Source organism: Elaeis guineensis, chromosome 5, assembly GCF_000442705.2.
Source record: "Elaeis guineensis isolate ETL-2024a chromosome 5, EG11, whole genome shotgun sequence".
Lineage (NCBI taxonomy): Eukaryota > Viridiplantae > Streptophyta > Magnoliopsida > Arecales > Arecaceae > Elaeis > Elaeis guineensis.
Genome location: NC_025997.2, coordinates 14,211,699 through 14,230,475, shown reverse-complemented (window position 1 = coordinate 14,230,475; position 18,777 = coordinate 14,211,699). Strand labels below are relative to the sequence as shown.

The window sequence follows — 18,777 nt, the reverse complement described above, 5'->3', positions numbered from 1 at the left end:
TATAAAAAACAAACAAAGAAGAGAGCGAAGAGGAAATTTTTTTTTTTGGAAAGAAGAAAGACTCTCGGTATTTTTTTTTTTCTACTGAGAACTGAGGAAAGGGGGCCTTAAATAGATCCAAGAAAGGGGCCTTAAATAGATCCAAACATCTGCGGTAGCTGCACGTGCGACCACTTCGGAACATATGCCCGCACATAGAGCTCCTGCGAGATGGCCGCAAAACAACCGCACGGCATGTACATCTCACGAACGGCCAAATGACAGAAAGTTCATGTGTATTCAATGCGGAACGTTTACACGCGTTCGACATTCCGCACGAGGAGTTTTGAAACTCCCTAAAAATAAAATCAATAGAATATGCCGAAATCAAGCAAAAAAAGGACAAAAAAAAAAAAAAAGGAGCGGTAGACTAGTTGTATTGATGGTTTTGGATCTTTTTTAATAATTCATAACAATCCTTTGTTTGTCTTATGGTTATTATCAAAGATGAAAAAGTATGATTTGCAGTTTCAATACTAAACCTTCTATTATTACCATATTGGTACAATATTCTTATGCAAGATTGGTTGGGTATACTGATATACTAAATTTGACATCGATAAGGTAGGATATATCCAGTTGGAATGGTGACCCATGGTGAAGAGAAGGAGAAAGAAGAAAGAAAATAAGATACATGGCTTGATGACCCAGAGCAATAATATACCCCACCGAAACTTTGTGGCCTAATGGAATGCAAAGTTTTTGTATTAATAAAAGAGACTGGCCCAAGCATATGATATAATTTTTGACACGAGCATTTGGTAGGTACTACTACCATCCCAACAATCAAGATTATTTAATATAGATGTAATGATTATAGTTATGATTCTTAATCTAGGAATTAGATAAGAGGCAACATTGGTCGACAAAATTTATCTAAAATAAAATATTGTATGGTTTTAATTTTATTTGTTTATTTTCTTCAACCAAGAAACTCATTGAAACATTGATATGTTTGATCCTCTTTGTTGGAAATGCTTTGAAGTCCTTATTAATCACATAGAATGTTCTTTTGAGTTTCATTACATTTAATGCTTGCTTTTAAATTATGATCTAATTCGTTCCGTGGATCCATATCAGGACAATCTTAACTTCGGTGCATCAATATTAGGATAATCTTTTCTATTGCAAAAAACCAAATTAGAAAAATGTCTTTGATGATGATGATGATAAGAGGGAGGGAAACCGGGACAGGCAATTATCTATAATATTTGCATCCTCCAGGAGGCAACTTGTAACAGTTGTGCTGTTAAATTTGAGCTAGTCCCGGCAATCACGATGCCGGGATTAGTACAAATCTCTGAAGCATAACGAAATTATAGACATCCGGAACTTTGTCCTATGATATTTACAATGGTCAAGGTGTTAATCGTAAATCCGCTTCCAACCTTTTATTATTCCCGCTACCAATTTTAATTTCTTCAGGCATTCTTACAAATAGCGCCCTATAAAAAGTCGATATCACTAGTCAATTGCACGTGCTCTGCACGTGAATGTTAAGGCGGCGAAGCGCGAATGCTCTGGAGTAATATTGATGCTCGCTTCGAAGCCGAACCCTAAAGTCCGTCGAACTCGCTACCTCTCTCCGCTTCTCCTGCGCCGATCGCCGGCCATGGCGGAGCCCCCACCCTCCGTTACCGTCGCCAACGCCATCCACCGTATCCAGATCGCCCTTCTCGACGGCGCCACCTCCTCCGAACGCCAGCTCTTCGCTGCCGGTGCCCTCCTCTCGCGGCCCGACTATGAAGACGTCGTCGTTGAGCGCTCAATCGCCGATCACTGCGGCTACCCCCTCTGCCCGAATCCCCTCCCCCACGACCGCCCCCGGAAGGGCCGGTACCGGGTCTCCCTCCGCGAGCACAAGGTCTACGACCTTGAGGAGACCTACAAGTACTGCTCCCCCGCCTGCGTCATCGCGAGCCGGGCCTTCGCGGGGAGCCTCAGCAGCGAGAGGAACTCTGATTTGAGCGCGTCCAAGGTGGAGCAGATTTTGGAATTGTTTCACCAGGGGGCGTCATTGGAGGAAGTTCTGGAGAAAGATGGGGATTTGGGGCTCTCCAAGTTGACGATTCGGGAGAAGGCGGATGCCGGTGCGGGGGAGGTATCGTTGGACGAGTGGATGGGTCCTTGCGATGCCATCGAGGGCTATGTTCCCCAGCAGGATCGCAACAAAGGTGCACAACTCATTCGTCAATGGTTATTTATTCATCAATGGTTATTTCTTCCTTTGGTTCGGTCCTTGCATAAAATCAAAGGTTTAGGTATTGATGGTTTCGAAAAGGAAGGATCTTTGTTAAAGAGACTAATGATTGCATTAGAGATACAAGGGAAAAATCTAGTCTTGTGGAGAGAGGAAAAAACTACTCATCTTGATGCGAGAATCTGGTCCTCAACCGAGTAAAATGAATTAAAGTGATATTTATTTGCTATGGTTCATATGAGCCTTTTTCATTGCGGGTTTGCTCTGTGAACACAGGAGTGAGCTTGCATTCTTTATTGCAGGGTTGAAGGTTGCAGCCACACAGAAACCGTCAAAAAGAGTGGAGGCTGTTAGACAGGGCGAACTGGATTTTACAAGTACCATGATTGTTGAAGATAAGCTTGATGGGTTTTCTTCTTCTTCAGTTTGTACACAAGATGTTTCAGAGGCAATAGCAAAGAAGTTGGAAGACATGGATCTGTTAGAAAAGAAGACAAAAGCAACTAAAACATCATCAAAATCTTTGAAGGCTAAACCCACAAGAAAGGTAAACAAAAGCAAGAATAATCAAATGGATTTTAAGAGTGTCATAGTCATGGGAGATGAGGCTCAAACATCCTCTGTGTCAACTAAAAATCATTCAGAACAGTTCGATTTTACAAGTCCTATGATCATTGATCAGCCTTCAAAGACATCCTTCGTTGAGTTAGACAATAATTTGAATAATGAGGTTCACTTGGAAAATGAGCTAGAATCCCTGGAAATTGCACAAAAGGAGCTGAAAGATAGAGTTAAGATGGAAAAGAAGGAGACTGCACTAAAATCTTCCTTGAAGGCTGCGGGGTCCAAGGTTGGAAGGCAAACTGTCAAGTGGGCTGATATGGAAAAAGACAAGGCTCCAGAGGAAAGAAAGGATGGCCCTGAAGGCAATATAAGCACTGGAGCTTTACATGGAGATGATGATGGCAGTTCCTTACGGTTTGCATCAGCTGAGGCTTGTGCAGCTGCATTGACACAGGCAGCAGAGTCTGTTGCTTCAGGCTTGTCTGAAGCTGGAGACGCAGGTAAATTATAAACAAATGCCTAAGCAGTATTCAGTAGGTTAATTTTATGATTTTGTCTTGAAACATAAATAAAAAAGCTGGCTATTTAATAATTTGCTGTTTGTTTATCTTTTGTCACAGTTTCTGAAGCTGGAATTGTTATCTTGCCACAACCACAACATGTCAAAGAGGGGGATGCTGAGGCAGACGAGGACACATTTGAGTTTGATAGGGGATTTGTGAAGTGGCCTCAGAAGACTGTGCTTTTAGACACTGACATGTTTGAGGTTGAGGACTCATGGCATGATACACCACCAGAGGGTTTCAGTTTAACGGTATGTTTTTCATTTTGCTGAGGTAGTTATTTTGTTTCTTTTAATTAATCTCATCTACGCAGGTGCATAACTTTGTGTTTCGTTCTTCAGTTATCATCTTTTGCAACAATGTGGATGGCACTTTTTGGATGGATAACATGTTCTTCTTTGGCTTACATATATGGGCAAAATGAAAGTTCACAGGATGATTTCTTATTGGTTAATGGGAGAGAATATCCCCACAAGACAGTCTTGGGAGATGGCAAGTCATTAGAAATTAGACAAACTATAGATGGATTTGTTTGCCGTGCCTTGCCAAGCATTGTTATGGATCTCAAGTTGCCAACACCTGTTTCAACTTTGGAGAAATTTGTGGTATGAACTAAGAATTCTAAGAGACTAGTGCCAGAGCATTTCTTTCCAAATAATAAATACTTGCTTGCAGTTTTGCAGAAATCTTTTAATGTGCTCGTATATCAGTTGTATTTGGTGCTTGAGATACTCTTTGATCATTGGCTATTACTAGCAGCCAGATGTGTGCAATGTATGTTTGAGAGAGACATCTAACTGGAAAATTTTAAATTACATTATATATAAATTATAAAAAATATAGTTTGAATAGCTGAAATAAAAAATGATTGTAGCGAGAGAGGCTTAATAAACAAATGCTACCAGATGTGGATAGAAGATTATAAATTGAATACCTTGAGCAATTAAAAAAGTAAAGTCTATATTTTAATTGATCTTGAACGGTTTGATTTGTTGTTGAGAAATGCATGAATCAAGCTATCAAGGTGGGACAACTGGGAGAAAAAACTTAACTGTTATGCCATTTAACTATTTCTGAATTATGGGAAGGGAGTTTCTTATTTGAGAATATTCTTGGTAGAATTCCATCCAACAACTGTTCTGACCAAAATGCCCCTATACATTTTTTAAAATTACCAGGATTTCCCCAATCAAACCTATACAATGATGAAATCCACCAATCAAAAAATTCCTTTATTTGAGAATAAATGAGGTAACATATTAGCTCTCTTATAGTCTTACCTTTATTTTCTTTCCTACTTGAGTCATTTGATATATTCATTTCTCTCTGATCACAAACCAATTAAACAATTCAAGATCACTTAATATTTAAATTTTAAACTTTTGGTTAATAAACTTATTTAATCTAGAATCTTCCACCTCATATGTTAATATTTCCCTCTTAAGCCTTCCTTGCTCATAATAACCCATTTTTATAAAATTATTTGGCCTTCAAATAATATCATTTCGTACTGGTTGTATGTGACAAAGTTTAGAGTTTTATATTTATATATTTTCCTTGAATGTGCATTGCTTGTAGTGGGTTCCTAGCTTCATCAAAGAAGGAAAGCATATGGTGACGGGCCAGATTTTGCCTTTTTTTAAGCTTCAATTAAATAGACAATGACAAATTTAAAAGAGCATTCTAATTGGAAAAATTTACAGATGGGTTCTATGACAATATATCCTGAGACTCAAAACTCTCTCTCTCTCTCTCTCTCTCTCTCTCTCTATATATATATATATATATATAACATAGTATAGATAATCTATTATAATTTATTTGGAATATTTGGCCATTACCACTTGTGTAAATTTCCCTAGGGCCCAGCCTATCTCTTTGTTCTCCTGGTCTGTAAAATATTTTACAGAGATATCTTTGTTTCCAGGGGCGCTTGCTGGACACAATGTCATTTGTAGATGCACTGCCTTCCTTCAGAATAAGGCAATGGCAAGTGATTGTTCTTTTGTTTCTTGATGCCCTCTCTGTGCATAGACTTCCTCCTCTTGCCCCGCATATGACAAACAGGAATATGCTACTACACAAGGTGAAGCATCAACTCTCTTATTTCTGTTCTTTTAGCGAGTTAATTTTGAGCACTTGAAAGTTTGCCTTTTTCAGAAGAATAACTTCTAAGCATGCCACTCTGCGTGACCTGGTTAATGATGTATCTATTGTCTGGATAGTGTGATTTTTTTTCTTGTTTTATAAGACAGTATCAGAAAAGCCGGAAACTGGAAGCCTAAGGTGGTCTTCCTCTATATATTTTTGTACGTCATATTATATAATGATATTGTTCTCAATATTAATGAAGATTACTGCCTTCATTGGAGTACGGAAAAAAAAAATTCTTTGTGGTAAGAAATGTTGACAACAACTGATCTTATTTTTGGACCTGCAATACTTCATTGGGAGGCTGATTTTGCATGTGCTTGTGCTTAGTGCTTAACTGCTTACATGTAAGAAAGAGGATGCCAAGAATAACTGCTTACAATGTGTTTGGACCAGCACTATGTCATTTGGAGGGGGCTGATTTTGCTTAAGGTTTTATGCTTAGCACTTAACTGCTTACGATGCGATAAGAATAGAGGATGGCAAGAATAATATGCTTCCTTTTGAGTCAAGGATTTTTAAGTTTTGTCTCAACTTCTATGTCTTATCAACTGTGTGAATTGCTTATACGATTTTGTTTTTTTAATCAATATTTCTTTGGATGGCTAATTGTCAACCTTTTTTTAGTACCAAACTAGAATTTGCTGGTGATATGGATGAGATTTAGCATGTTTGAGAATTTTGTTTCAAAAAAAAAAAAAGAAAATAATTTAGACAACATATGCAATCCTATGGAAAGAGAAGTGGTTTTACAGTTTACTTCTAGCACAATGAAGGATCTATATTGACAAAATGGCTATTGTGGAAAGGGTACAAACAGTTGTGTTGTAACTACTTGGTAGAATACTTTATACAACTACCAGGAAAAAATTGCTGGAAAAGAAATGTGAGGGGAAAATGTGATAAAATTTTTCAAGTTCCATGGGATGAAGTTCAACTTAGAGATAATTAAATTTGTGGGGAAATTTCTTTATAATATATAGACTCATAAGTATTCTGACAATGGATTCAGAGTGTCTGCATGTGTGTTTGATTGTGGTGTATATGTTGCCCTGAATATTCTTATTGTTAATATAACCACTATATGGATATGTATGGTTTTTTTAAAGATTGCTGAAAAGGATTTGTTTCCAGAAAAAATTAGCATTGTTGAAATCTAAAGGGAGAAAATATGACAAGTTGCATTCTCTGAACGATGATGCTACCCACTGAAGGTTCACCAATAATAATGGCGAAGCAATGGAACCCACAGTTATTGCATAAAGGCAATTGGATTGTTCCCAGGCTTGCTTGATTCATGTCTGGTCTTCTTGGCATGTACAGTATCAGCTTTTACTTCTGCTTGCTGGGCTGTGAGGGATCTGATATTCTGATGTGATGGGACACTTAGCATAGATTTAACTAGTTTATTTGATGTTGGGTAAGTTGGGTTTGTTTGGTTTAGGCCCCTTAAGTGAAGCTCCTGAGAGGCTTATTAGCATTTCTATTTACAGTTAGAGAGAAATGAGGGTATCAAAGAGAAAACAGTAATAAGATGGGAAAGGGTAAATTAGGGCTTTTGAATTTGTTTCTTGTGACAATCATATACTTCTGGCATTAACTTTGTATGGTGATCAATTAGGCAGCTCACGGTGTTTGGTTTCCTGCTTCCATCAGGGACTGGTTGCCCAATTGAAGTTCTTTGAGTGTCCATGGTTCAAGGTGGGTCTAACTCTGATGGCCAGTTTATGCTGATCTTAAGTGAGTCATATATGGTTTGGCCTGCTAGTGATATAAATTGCTTCATCTGTGGTCGGTTATATGTAAAGTATATGACTGTCATGGGCCTAATTTTTGAATAACCTGCACTCATAGCAGTATAGTGGGACTAGTGTGTCTTGCTACAGAAATGATATATGGTTTGGCCTGCTAGTGATATAAATTGCTCCATCTGTGGTCGGTTATATGTAAATTATGAGAAATTCTTTGTGCACCATGTGCGGTGCGGAACGCGCGCACTGCGCACGGTGATTGGCTCACGCACGGGGCCGAGCAGCGGCATGGGAAAAAAAATCTTTTTTTTTTTTGTCTGGCCCCGCACGTGAGCCAATCACCGCGTTCGCGCACTGCGTGCGATGCACAAAGAATTTCACGTAAATTATATGACTGTCATGGGCCTAATTTTTTAATAATCTGCACTCGTAGCAGTATGGTGGAACTAGTGTGTCTTGCTACAGAAATGATATATTACTTAACACGCGCGCACTGCATGTGGTGCACAAAGAATTTCCCATAAATTATATGAATGTCATGGGCCTAATTTTTAATAATCTGCACTCGTAGCAGTATGATGGAACTAGTGTGTCTTGCTACAGAAATGATATATTACTTAACACATAATATTGCATGCAATACTTTTAACATGTTTAGAGGCATATTTACTGTTAATTTTTTGGGCACCACTTTTGCTTGAAATTCATTTGATTAAGAAAAGAATGGTTTTGGCACCGGACCCAGCATATGTGGCTCTTGCAAATAAGTTTCTGAAGCTTCATTAATTACATGCCAATTATCTTGTCATATCTATTATTTAAAGTACTTTTATTTACTGATTACTTAACTTCCTATTTTGGGTCACATCTGAAACTTTGGTTGCCCTTCAGATTTTTAAACTTGTAGCCTTTGTTTGATAACCAACAGAAGTATAACGAATTCCCAGTGCAATATTAATTTGAAGTAGTTCCCCAAGTTAGTCAAGAATCTGATGTTACTGTAATTGTCTTTTGCTGCATCAAACGAACTGGTGGTTTTATAATGCTAGAAAGTTTTTAGTCAATTTGCTTGTACAGATGGATCAGTGATATGCTGTCTGAAGCACCATTAATCCCTTCGTCATATCTTAATGGCCAAACATTTTGTGTCATGCTGATCTCTTCTATTTGTATGTGACTTGATTTTCAATTACAATTGTGTTTGTTTATGAGAGCTCCATTGATAATTTGACATTCAAGTTTTGTGTTTGATTAAGTTGCTGACGGTCCTTTTGAAAATGTAGGTGCTAAATCCTGCCCAGGTTAGTGCAGAGGAGTATGAATCCATGAGAGATCTAATAATCCCATTGGGCAGATTTCCAGAGTTATCCATGCAAAGCGGTGGATAGCAGCACCATGCTGTGTTCAAGCACCAGAGTCAGTCAGCAGTTTTAGAGGATTGTTTTCAAATTTGTACTGCAGGTTTTGTACCACTATTTTCAGTGGACCGTATGCTGTTATGTTTACATAATTTCCAGCCTTGATGAACAATTCTTGTTGAGAATTTTCACCTGTACTAATATATTTGGATAATGCAGTTTAGTTCGTACTACTTTCTATCCCTAAAAGAATCTTTATGATGGAAAGGTTTATGCTATCAGAACTCTCTAAAAGGATCTCCTAATCCCAGGTCCATATTACAGTCGAAAACCAAGTGATTTTTGTAACCTATTGCCAGCTTGTATTTGTTACGCTATTTTCCTTCTAAAGGAAGCAAGGCTTTAAAGCCTCCATCTTCTAATTGTTAGGCCTGTCCAAGCTTTTATAAAGTCAAAATGCCCGAAAATGTGCAAGTTGTTGACATACTAAAATGCTGTCCCATTATATATTAAAGTAAGTATTTCGGCAAACTGTCGTGGCCATTCCTTGTTCAGATTTCCAAGTCAAACGTTCAAAATAAAGTGTCATATCCCACCAATATAGCTCCAATTATTTTGTCTCCAGCCAAATCTCAAGACAGGCAGAATAACCTAGCCCAACAAAAATTCCCATTAAAAAAAAAAAAAAATCCTGCAGGTTAGAAATAATACACATAGGCCAACAAACTCGGTTGTATCAATATACTATACAAATATAAATCAGCTCAAAACAATGAAACCACAAAGGTGTACCACCCCTAGAATTATGTACACGGCCGGTCACCATCCACACCAAAAACAATACAACAGAAACACTACAAAACTGCTGGCTGCTCTGTGACCTGCCGAAGCAGCCATAAATAAAAGCATAAACTAATCTATCATTTTTCCACATCATCTCTGCTTATATACTTATAAATCCCTCCCCCTCTTCAATTGCCACCTCTATCATTGTTCAGCCAGCTTCTCAGATTACAAAGGGCATCCGCCGACAGGGTTTTGCAGCACTTCAATCTTGGCGCCTGCTGCTGTTGGTCCTGAGAGCCAGCTGATGGTGAAAAGCTCCGATGCTCCGCAGAGAAGCAGACCACAATCACTGTGAGGTTGTCAAATGTGTTGAGCCTCAGAGCTTCCATAACAAGCTCCCTTGCACATCTCTCAGGATCATCATGCCACCGCAGGCCCCTGCGGACGATGCTCACCGCGTCCTGGCTTGACATCACATCCCATATTCCATCACAGCCAATGATTAGAAACTCATCATCTTCTGTCAACGTAGCCTGTCTAAACTCAGGTTCTGCAATAAGGGGTGAAGGAGAGCCTCTGGGCGATTTGATGTCCCAGTCTCCCAAAGCCCTTGTCACCGAGAGGACTCCATTGAGGTACCCGTCATCAATGTAACCCCCGGATTCTTCAACCCTTTGGCGTTCAGCAGCATAGATCGGTCTATGGTCTTGAGACAATTCCACTGCTTTGCCCTTCCGACAAAGGACAGCTCGACAATCCCCAGCATTGGCTACCAAAAGAAGCCTGTATAAAGCATAGAGATCAGGAAAGAAACTATATGACTTCTATAATACAGAATATGAAGGACCTCAGTGAAGCAGTCAATTAACAGCAACGAAGACAGAATATCACCACGTTGCAAGTAGGCAACGATAGGAGAATAGCAATGAAAGGAAAAAGGGAGAGGGGAAATGCACCTTCCAAACAACAATGCTGTGAGTGCAGTAGTCCCAGAGGAACTGGTAATGGTGCAGTCATCAGCCAAAGCAAGGTCTGCAAGGAGGAATGCCTTTCGAACAGAATTCTCTACGGAGTCCGAGAAAACCTTATCAGCTTCTGATGCTTGTGGGAAGTCGGTATCTTCAAATACGAGCCTCATCGCATGCCTTTTGATGTAGGCTGCTGCATCTGGGCCTCCATGACCATCAAATACCTAAAAAAGAAAATATCAATTATTTTACTAAAGATAATAATTTAGTATGAAAACGTATAATTCAGTATGAAGATAACATGATAGATGGACTAATTACCCCATAGAAGGCACTAGGAGTCGGGATTGTAAGCAGAGATCCCAGGTGTGCTGAAAGATCATCAATACGGATGTGTTCATCCTCCATGTATCTTCGAGGCCCAATGTCCGCGAAACTACCAGAACGAATTCTTGGGACAAACTGAAGAGGTTCCACAGATACACTTGGAATGGCATCCGAGGCCCTCAAATCCTAAATAAAACATCAAATTGAACATGTACAGCAGAATTTAGCACTTCTTCTGGGAAGGAATTTGGCTAAGAAACCAACAGAAATAGAATATCACTAAATCTAAAATTATTACATGTATAAGACTTAAGAACCAAGCAACTGGGATAAACCTCAACACTAATAAATTTTCAGTAGAAAATGAACTAAATAGCAGCAGAAACAACTCAAGCCTCCAACAATAGACATGCTGAAGTTACAGCAATTTTGATTTTTAAGATGTCCAATGAGGGAGTCAAGATGAACATAGATCTATAGGTCTTGGTAACAAACATGATGCCCTAATTCAATCATCCAACAAGATTTACAGACTTCATACCCTTTTAACATCATATGCAGAGACATGCTAAATCTCTAATTTATAAAAAGAGGAAATAAAGAAATAAAAAATCTTAACAAATGCCCTTGTTTAACCATCTTTGCAGATGGACACCAAGGAAACCTTTAACACCCTTTTTTTCCTTTCTGTTCCAAGGACAAAAAAGAAGCCCTGAAAAATCAACTTAACCATCCCACAGCCAAAAAAAAACAGAATTCAGCACAACTATAAAAACAAGTAATTATTCTGTCAATCATTTCACTCAATTTTCTCTTGACGCACAATTAGAAATCATGAAGAGAATATTCCTCTCAAAACATAAAGATAATTATTTTAAAAAGGCGGGCTTACGTAATTTCAACAGTGAGATTTAGCAGCATATTTGTTGCCCTGATAGCATCAGACAGAGATTCAGGAAAAAGGGCCGAATTTATAACCACCAAACATAAGATTAAAGGCCAATCAAAGCAAGAAAAACAATATTCCTTACTAAGAGTAATTAATATGCAAAACCAATAATAGAAACATAAAAGGCAAACAGTTTAAACCAAGTAACCATCTCACGGTCCTCACCAATCATTTCATCTTCTTCTTTTCAGAATCCATCATACTTATATAATTATAACCTCCCATTAAGGGCCACCATTTCTATAGTTCCAGTTCTATCTAATTCCGACATCATCCAAGGAGATAATACGCATCCAATAATTAGATTTCTCATAATCATGCCCACATCACTTCATGGAGATCTCAGGAATCCAGATCCATAAAGAAAAGAAAACGCACCCTAATTCCGCAAAAATTCACACAGCTGGTATGCATTCAAAACTTGCTAGATCTGGTCAACCATGCGATTCATCACCGCCAAGCCAAAAAAAGAACAGAAATTCACAAGAAAATTACAACAAAGCCCAGAAACTCACCAACTCTGAGGCTGCGACATCCACCGCCACCACATCCGGCCCCCGCGCCGCCTGAAGACCACCCGGCGAGGGGGGCGGCGACGCCGCCGCCACCGCCGCCGCCGCGGCGGTGGAGATGTCAACTATCTCCTCGATCCCCTTGGTGATGCACCGGTACTGCACGTCCAGCACCGGCATGCTCTGATGCATAATCTCCGCTCCCGCCACCATCTCCTCTCCAATTCACCTTTCAAAAAACGATACCAATCGAACCCTCACGAAGCGAAACGATTGAAAATCTCTTCAAAATCACTCCTTGACGCGATCCAAATTCGTCGAACAGGCGCAAAAACGAAATTAGGGGTTTTTTCTAGGGTTTGTGGGTTTTTTTTTTTTTTTTTCTTTTTTTTGGCAGTCGGATCCTATCGCTAATGGTCTTGCGAAGTGGGCGAATTAAAAGAAGGGTCATCCATGAGATGGGAAATTTATAGGGGTGGCTCTCGGTACACTTCACCCGTGACCGCCACGTGTGGGTCCCAGGGCTCGCGTGGCAGGACGCGGCCGCTCTCGCTTACACGCGATGTGGCGCCCTGAAGGACACGTGACGGTGTCTTGGACGTAATGACTAAGATGCCCTTACACGTGAAAGCGTCCCGGAAAGATCCTGTCATCCAGGTCAATTCTTGGTTAAATCCAAGCCGTATGATGCACGACTTTTACGGCTGGATATGCCGATGATCAGTCAGCGTTCCCGACGACTACTTTTGGCCGGCGGGCCATGAGGCGGTTGGGATCTGATGGGGATTAAGAGCTTGGGAGGGGTAAAATGGGAATATAAGGTTTGCCCGTTAGACAAGGATCTAGATCGGGGAATCCGCGTTCCCACTGGCATGGCGTCGTCGGGACGCATCTTTTCTTGTGGCGGTGCTGACACAGAAAGTATCTCTTTTTCTTGACGGAAATGCCATTATAATTTAAATAATTTATAATCATTTTATTGATAATATTTTATTATAATATAGCTTCAGAGTTTCTTTTTCCCGGAACTTCCCGTTATCATAAATATTAATAATATCAATATTAAAATATTTAATTATTATTAAAATTTATTATTTAATATACAACAAAAATTTAACTATTAAATTTATTTATCTATTTATTTATTATATTATCAAATTTATTTATATTTTAGATACTAAATAATATTTTAGAAGAACATCTATATTGATTTTTCTCTAATTTTTTTAAAATAAACTTTTCGTAAAAAAAAATATGCTGCCATATATGTATGATGAAACATTTAGATAGAAGTGAGATGCATTTTATATAGACTTCATAAATTTATTAACCAACTTTATACTTGTTACTGACCAAATTTCAATTTCAGCAATAAATTATGAAACAACTTTGACTTGCATTCCGTTCACAAAGATTTAGAATTATAATTGGTTTCAAATAAAACTTAAACTAGAAAAAGTTTGTGGTCGAAGCCCATGGTTTTAAACGATTGGCCTTCAAACTAATCATAGGATCAGCTAAAAAGCGGCCGGAGTGCACGTGATAGTTGGTACATCGGATTGAATGCCTGCCGGAACCTAGAGGCTAGGTGGATCCGGAAGCCAAAACTGTTGGTTCCCAAAGTTTTAGAAGAGTGGTTTCGGTGTCAAGAAATATAGCACATTTATTTACCTTCGAACCAATGGAGAAAAAAAAAATGTTATAGTTTAAGGACAGGTTACAGTCCTACAGCACTAGTGTTAGGATGGAAGGTGCCCTACGGCTATTCCATCGCGTAAAACTTGCCACCTTTCAAGTTCCATGTGTCATTTTGATCCTTGGAGGGTAGGTGACCCATTTCTTGTGTGGCATGCTAATCAATTGCTTTCGAGGGATCTAACTGATGGTTTTGACAAGCTCTTTTATAATATAAGCAGATAGATCACATGTTTTGTGTTGGTGATGGCATTTAGACAAGGTGACTCGGTCAAATTAGGTCTAGAAAAAAAATGGGTGTCTAATTAATTCCGCCTTTGATTCGTTATGGTGGTCTTGTTATTTATTTGGGTACAGATGAGCTGCCCCAAATTAATATTAAAGAAAGTTTGCACGGGCAGTTTATAAAATGATCTCACTTTACATGTTAGGAGCTTGATGCAGATGTAGTTGCGCGAAGGAAATCAAAGACAAGATTTCATTGAAAGCTAGAGTTTGATGCAGTTTTGAATTGCAAAAGAAATAATTTAACACCTTGTTATGTGCTTGTCAATTGGCCATGCTATTGCCTTAAGATACTTTGTTTTAAGCACCTTGATTAATGCCCTGCTTAAAACATGGGTGAGATGTAACTCCAATAAATAAAAGTGGAGGTACTTGATTCACTTCAACAAGCTTCATTTGGAGTTTAATGTACAATAAAATAACGAAATAATGCACAATATTTTCATTAGATTCTATAGTTGAATGAGTTACATAGTTTTTTTACCGGACCAAGCGTTATGCACATAAATAATTTCAAGTGTGACCACCAAAATTGGTGATCTTATTTTCCAACTAATCTAAATAGACGATCAATTTGATTAGGACATAGCTTGCACTTATTTTTTCAGACACCCGATTTGTTGAAAGACCATTCTCACATAAATCAAAGATTTACGACTGCATAGCAAGAGCTTGCATCTCAAGTTGGTTCAAATTATGAGGACTACCCTGATCCTTTTTTAGGGGGCCTCCACAAATTGAGAGTGTGTATATAAGTGGATTAGGCCTCTGCGCGTTTGTATGCGCCTAAAACGCCTCCACCATAAATTAGTGCGACAAGTCTAATTTGCATTCGCGTCATTCCAAAGTTCTCCATGACGCAAGCCATTAGCGTCGGTGCCCATCGAATCCACATAAAAACTAACTTGTGGTCCTAAAGACTTGATGCTGTTGGTTTTGATATAAAAACAAAGTTCACTTTATTAGCTTTATAGCAATTTACATGACACGGACTTGTTCGAGATGGAACAAAGCATGATATAAAACTGACGATCACCACTCCAAGATTATCAAGAAGCCTCTTCATCCACATCCCAGAAGGAAGCCAGAGGAAAAATGTGAGACAAACTCTTTCTCCCTAACCATTGGTCCAAGTGTCCATTTTCCGGGAAAAAGATGGTGCTTCCACCAATAAGAGAGCAACAAGTCTTCTTCCAAATGGATAGCCTTTTAGGCTTAAATTGAAAGGAAGGATGGTTCAGAAGCAGCTCTTTTGCTTTGGAGGGCATTCTTGTGGTGGTTGGCTTTCTCCTTTGCCTTCTATTGCGACCCTCTCAGTGCCCCATAATTGCCACTAACCGGAAAGTAGGCATTGCCACGCCTTCCACATTGGGAACCTTTTGCTTTATTTAAGGCCACGACCAAGCAAGAAGTAGGTGGAGATTTTGGGGAAGGACTGGACGTAACCAAGGCTCAACCCCTCTCTGACCTCAAACTTTTCAATATATAAATAAATGCTAGTTTTTAATCAGAGTAGGTGGAGTTGGATGGATGAGGAGGTGGAGTTGCAGGTGTAAAAATGAATTGGAAAGTTTTATATCAATTTTTTTTTTTTTTAACAAAAAAGAGGAATTAGAAAGTTATCCTTGGTGCATTGTGAGAAACGGATGATCTGGCAGCAGCTCGTCGACAAACCAATCCATACAGCTTGTGTACATGCAATGAAGTATATTACTAAATTATCCTTTCTATACTACTGTTACAACTTATCTTGGTTCAAACATCTAATCAATCAAAACTTTTACACCTTTAAGTCCACTTAGTCCGAATGCACAAACTTTCTACAGTAAGGTTTGCAAAGAGTTTGGACTCGGCCAGAACAATTTCAATTGGCAATCCAATTTAGTGCAAGTTGCCACAACTTCAACCAAAACCCATGAAGTTGTTATTAATTTGACACTTTTTCCATGGGGACCAGCAGCCAATATTGAACAACCTCTCTACCTCTTCATTGAAAATGTGGTACAAAGACCAGGTTACATAATTTGGCATTGTTTGTTTGTTTATAATATCATTTACATGTAACATATTCAAAATGTTGTTGTAACTTGTATTGTTCTTAGATCCATCAAACCATACTTTAACTGCTCATAATGTTCATGGCAAATGTTCTGACAACCTCATCATTCGGCTGGCCTTGCAAGTGTTGGCCCATTTATACTGTGACGACCTGGGCCAGATGGTGCCCAAATCCCACCCCCAGCGGGGCCCGCTCCTTAGGCGGGGCCCTTGTTCTCTCCCGATGGTTCCGGAACCACACCGCCCCCTCCCCCTCCCCCTCCCTCTCTCTCACACGCTCTCCCTGGCCCTCTCTCTTTCTCCCTGTGATAACCCGGCCCACTAAGCCCAGTAAAAAAAAAAAAAAAAAAATAGAACGGAGTCTTCCTCTTCCCTGATTTCGATCAAAAATCGGAGTCCTAAGGCCATTAAAAGATCCTAGGACGAGCTCTATAAGAACCCCCCTCCTCTCCTCTAAGAGTAGATCCATCAGTCACCGACGATCGCCGGAGTTTTTCTCCGATTTTTTCGATTGAAGCCGCGGCCCCTCGACCTGTGCTCGCCGCGATTTCACGCCGATGAGGGTCATCGGAGGCTGTGGTAAGACCTCCTTCCTCTTCCTCTCTTCTCTCCCTTCTTTCCCGTGCCTGTTGGCACGATTGCCGGCTACAGGTGTCGCCGAATTTTGTCGGAAAAAAAAATTTCTGTTCGGCCTCTTCTTTTCCCTGATTTTTCGACACTGACGGTCACCACCGATCGTCGGCTACGGCCCTTCCGAATTCGGAAGAAGTCGTCCCTTGCCGCCGGCCACCGCGGGCAAGGTGCGGCCGTGAACGGCCGGTTTAAGGAACGGGGACCTCTAGGTCCCCTGTTCCGGCCAAAGAAGGCCACGGGGGAAAAAGAAAAAGAAAAAAAAAAAGGAGAAGAAAAAAGAAAAGAAAAAGAAAAAAGAAAAGGAAAAGGGAAAAAAAAAAAGAAAAAGAAAAGGAAAGAAAAAAAAAGAAAAGAAAAGAAAAGAAAAATATATAATCATATAATAATAATAATAATAATAATAATAATAATAATAATAATAATAATAATAATAATAAAGAAAAGAAAAGAAGAAAAAAAAGAAAAGAAATATATATATATTTATATAATAATAATAATAATAATAATAATAATAATAATAATAATAATAATACACATAAAAGGAAGTTTCTCTCATCTCTCTCTAAAGTCTTTCTCTCTCTAGAATTGGATTCGTTCTCTCTCTACTTTCTCTCTCTAAAAAAAAAAATTCTCTCTAAGAAGTCCTATGAATCCCCTATTAGGCTATCTTCTCCACTCCTAGGGACCTATGACCTTAAATCGGTTTAGAGCCGAAGGGAGAGATTTATTGGACTGATCATCAAATCGATCATTTCTTTATATTATGTAATTTTATTAAATATATGAAATAAAATTTATTGATGATTTAATATTTTAAATAAGATTGTCTGATTCTTTTAAGGAAGATTAAAAAGTCCAGGACGATCGAGGTAAGTGGATTTTATGCTCCTTATTTATTTTTTAAATGATCATGCTTTTATGTAAAGAATTGCTATTGATAAAATCATAATTTTTCATAAAATAAGGATCGACATATGTGATATGAAAAAGCATGTTTTATTATGAGCATTGATTTCATGAATATGTCTTATGTAAATAGCATGATTTTGAAGCATGAATTTCATGGTTTTTCCATCTATGTATATGTATGCTTTAAGAAAAAGATAAAATGATTTCAAAGGCTCTCAGATGGCTATGAATGAATCCCTTCGGGAAGGTCGACATCCGGAGCTAGCATCCACACGAAACATGACCCTGCCAACGGATATAAAGTTGGCACATGAATTAAGAACTCTGTCGATTAAGAAACATGGCCCTGTCACGGGTATAATAGTGACCTTAGCACGAATGTCTGTGAGCAATATTTTGAAACATGACATGAATATATGATGAAAATGATTTACGATTCATAATTGTGAAATATACATGATTTATGCATGCATGATGAGCTTATAACTTGTTTTATTATATGCTCTATGAAATGTTTATTTTTACAATAATTGTTATTTGCTAAATGATGCATTATCATAGAAAACTTATGCTTGATCCGGTAAGGAAGCGGAAGTCTACTTACTGAGCTGATGTAGCTCATATTCTTTTTGTTTTCTTTTTCATGTACAGAGAAATAAGGCTAGGACTGATGGAAAGGGAATCCAGGCTTGGGGATCAGCAAAGCAAGCTTGAAAATTTTGCACTAAGAATTCATTTTATGTTTATGGATTGTAGTCATTATGAATTTTAAGACTTGGATTATTTCATCTTTGGATTTAGATGCTCTGACACCATAAAATGTCACGTCCCAAATCCGGGACATAACACGACCATGCTACCGAGGGATAGGCCCACGATAACACGAAGTGGAGTCTTCTTCCCTATTTCTATTTTTTTTACTGGGCTTAGTGGGCTGGGTTATCACACTCTCTCTCTCTTGCTTTCTTCCCTCCTTCCATCTCCCTCAATGTGTGAGTGTTTGTGTGTGAATCTCCTATATTCTTTCTC

At 38.8% G+C, this 18,777-nt stretch overlaps 2 protein-coding genes and 1 pseudogene across 2 annotated transcripts; 2 read left to right on the top strand and 1 right to left on the bottom strand.

Annotated features, from left to right (window-relative positions):
• Positions 1-1,583: 1,583 nt before the first annotated feature.
• LOC105044946 (putative RNA polymerase II subunit B1 CTD phosphatase RPAP2 homolog) lies at positions 1,584-8,859 on the top strand. Its single transcript, XM_010923050.4, has 6 exons — positions 1,584-2,213; positions 2,542-3,303; positions 3,424-3,617; positions 3,708-3,971; positions 5,294-5,452; positions 8,552-8,859. The coding sequence occupies exons 1-6, from the start codon at positions 1,652-1,654 to the stop codon at positions 8,654-8,656; spliced, it is 2,046 nt and encodes a 681-aa protein (XP_010921352.2). The 5' UTR covers positions 1,584-1,651; the 3' UTR covers positions 8,657-8,859.
• A 481-nt stretch (positions 8,860-9,340) lies between these two features.
• LOC105044947 (probable protein phosphatase 2C 47) lies at positions 9,341-12,592 on the bottom strand. Its single transcript, XM_010923053.3, has 4 exons — positions 12,172-12,592; positions 10,702-10,893; positions 10,369-10,604; positions 9,341-10,195 (listed from the first exon to the last, which is right to left on the bottom strand). Exons 1-4 carry the CDS (start codon positions 12,379-12,381, stop codon positions 9,598-9,600), a joined length of 1,236 nt encoding a protein of 411 aa, XP_010921355.2. The 5' UTR covers positions 12,382-12,592; the 3' UTR covers positions 9,341-9,597.
• A 355-nt stretch (positions 12,593-12,947) lies between these two features.
• Positions 12,948-18,777, top strand: part of LOC140857940 (uncharacterized) — a 29,094-nt pseudogene continuing 23,264 nt past the window's right edge.

What these genes read in the sequence shown, in the direction of transcription:
- LOC105044947 (XM_010923053.3), bottom strand. Translation starts at nt 12,381, where the DNA reads ATGGTGGCGGGAGCGGAGATTATGCATCAGAGCATGCCGGTGCTGGAC. An exon ending in CTCCTAGTGCCTTCTATGGG is followed by an intron (nt 10,605 to 10,701) that starts GTAATTAGTCCA and finishes TTTCTTTTTTAG; the next exon opens with GTATTTGATGGTCATGGAGG. An exon ending in ACAGCATTGTTGTTTGGAAG is followed by an intron (nt 10,196 to 10,368) that starts GTGCATTTCCCC and finishes TGCTTTATACAG; the next exon opens with GCTTCTTTTGGTAGCCAATG.
- LOC105044946 (XM_010923050.4), top strand. Translation starts at nt 1,652, where the DNA reads ATGGCGGAGCCCCCACCCTCCGTTACCGTCGCCAACGCCATCCACCGT. An exon ending in CCAGCAGGATCGCAACAAAG is followed by an intron (nt 2,214 to 2,541) that starts GTGCACAACTCA and finishes TCTTTATTGCAG; the next exon opens with GGTTGAAGGTTGCAGCCACA. An exon ending in CAGAGGGTTTCAGTTTAACG is followed by an intron (nt 3,618 to 3,707) that starts GTATGTTTTTCA and finishes TTCGTTCTTCAG; the next exon opens with TTATCATCTTTTGCAACAAT.